The following is a 1734-nucleotide window of genomic DNA, read 5'->3' as shown; positions in this document are numbered from 1 at the left end:
TAATAACAATACCAATAATAATAATAATAATAATAATAATAATAATAATAATAATAATAATAATAATAATAATAATAATAATGATAATAATAATAATGATAATAATAATGATAATAATAATAATAATAATAATAATAATAATAATAATAATAATAATTATAATAATAATAATAATAATAACAGCAATAACATCGAAAAATACCTTAGGAATGAGAACCCAGGTTTGAAATTTCCCCCAAGATACCTGATGAAGGCTGGAGAGTATATCAGTCGAAACGTTGTGTTAACAACAAACAAGATAAGGACAAATATCCATCAAATGTAAATAATGTAAATAATATAAATAATGTACATACATACATATGCATATACATATACACATGTGTCTATGGCCACTCCTTCCTTAATGCAAATCATTCATACATGGTAACCTGCAGAGTACATCTATTGCTTGTGCAATAATATATTGAATCAGTTCGCTTTCTCAGGTAAGAATGTTGGTAATGAACTACCATGAATCATTCTGAAAATTAGTTTGTTAATTTCTCAGCACACTTGTACATATGATTATACATATATATTTATATCATCATCATCATCATCATCATTTAACGTCCGTGTTCCATGCCGGCATAGGTGGGATGGTTTAACAAGAGTTGGCCAGGCAGAAGCCTGCACCAGACTTCTGTGTCTGTTTTGGCAGGGTTTTTATGGCTGGATGCCCTTCCTAACACCAACCACTCAGCAGAGTGGACTTAGTTCTTTTTAAATGGTACCTACACTGACAGGGTCACCAAGTACCTTGCAAGACAAAAAAAATATTAATATTGATGCACTGTCTATTAAACAACTAACATGATTAGAACTGTTTGTAAAAGTATTACTTTTACTGGGGAGGGGTGGGTTTTCTAGGTCATTATCCAAAATCACTGGCCGATACAGCTATGGTAATAGTTAAGGGTCATATATAATTTCTCAGAATAAAAATATATTTTCTAATATTTTTATTTAAAAATTGTTACAATAGATAACAAATGGTTCATTTAGAAGTATTGCTTAAGAAATTGGAAACTTACCCCGGCAGAAATGTAAACTGGTACAAACACCCATGCCAACAGTATGAGAATGAATATTGCCTGGAAGAAATAAATACAAAGAAGAAAAAAAACAAATAAGCCAACATTATCAACAACATTATTATAATCTCATGATTTTTCTTTTCATCAACCCCACCCCTTACTAAACAGGTAAAACCACCACCACAACCAACAACAACATTAATCCTACCAACAGTATTATTATTACTATTATCACCATCTACACAGTTTCCCATCACCACCTTCCTTTTACGCTGTCACCATCTCCCCATAGGGTAAAGACCCCTTTCGGTTATGAGTGACTATGGCATTGCATCTGGAAAGATGCCTTCTGAGGCACAAGTTCAGGCAAGGTTGTTTATGGAAGACCAACAATCACCCATGCATACCAGCCTCTCCTCTCCTCTTCACGCCACCAATGTTATCCAAGGGAAAGGCAAAGGCCGATGCAGCTTGGCACCAGTGACGTTGGAACTCATTCCTACAGCTGAGTGAACTGGAGCAACACGAAATAAAGTGTCTTGCTCAAGAACACAACACACAGCCCTGTCCTGGAATCAAACTCACTGCCTCATTATTGTGAGCCTGATGCTCTAACTGCTGAGCCATGCGATATATATATATATATATATATATA

The 1734-nt window shown here is 33.9% G+C and overlaps 1 protein-coding gene across 1 annotated transcript in view; it reads right to left on the bottom strand.

Moving 5' to 3' along the window:
• Positions 1-1734, bottom strand: part of LOC106870460 (sodium/glucose cotransporter 4) — a 96758-nt gene that overhangs the window by 64810 nt on the left and 30214 nt on the right. Inside the window, exon 4 of the mRNA XM_014916561.2 lies at positions 1077-1136. Within this exon, the coding sequence (XP_014772047.1) occupies positions 1077-1136 (60 nt within the window). The remainder of the gene's footprint in view (positions 1-1076; positions 1137-1734) is intronic.

The sequence above is a fragment of the Octopus bimaculoides genome, chromosome 16, assembly GCF_001194135.2.
Source record: "Octopus bimaculoides isolate UCB-OBI-ISO-001 chromosome 16, ASM119413v2, whole genome shotgun sequence".
In the NCBI taxonomy this organism is placed as follows: Eukaryota; Metazoa; Mollusca; class Cephalopoda; order Octopoda; family Octopodidae; genus Octopus; species Octopus bimaculoides.
This window is presented reverse-complemented; position numbering and strand designations above follow the sequence as displayed.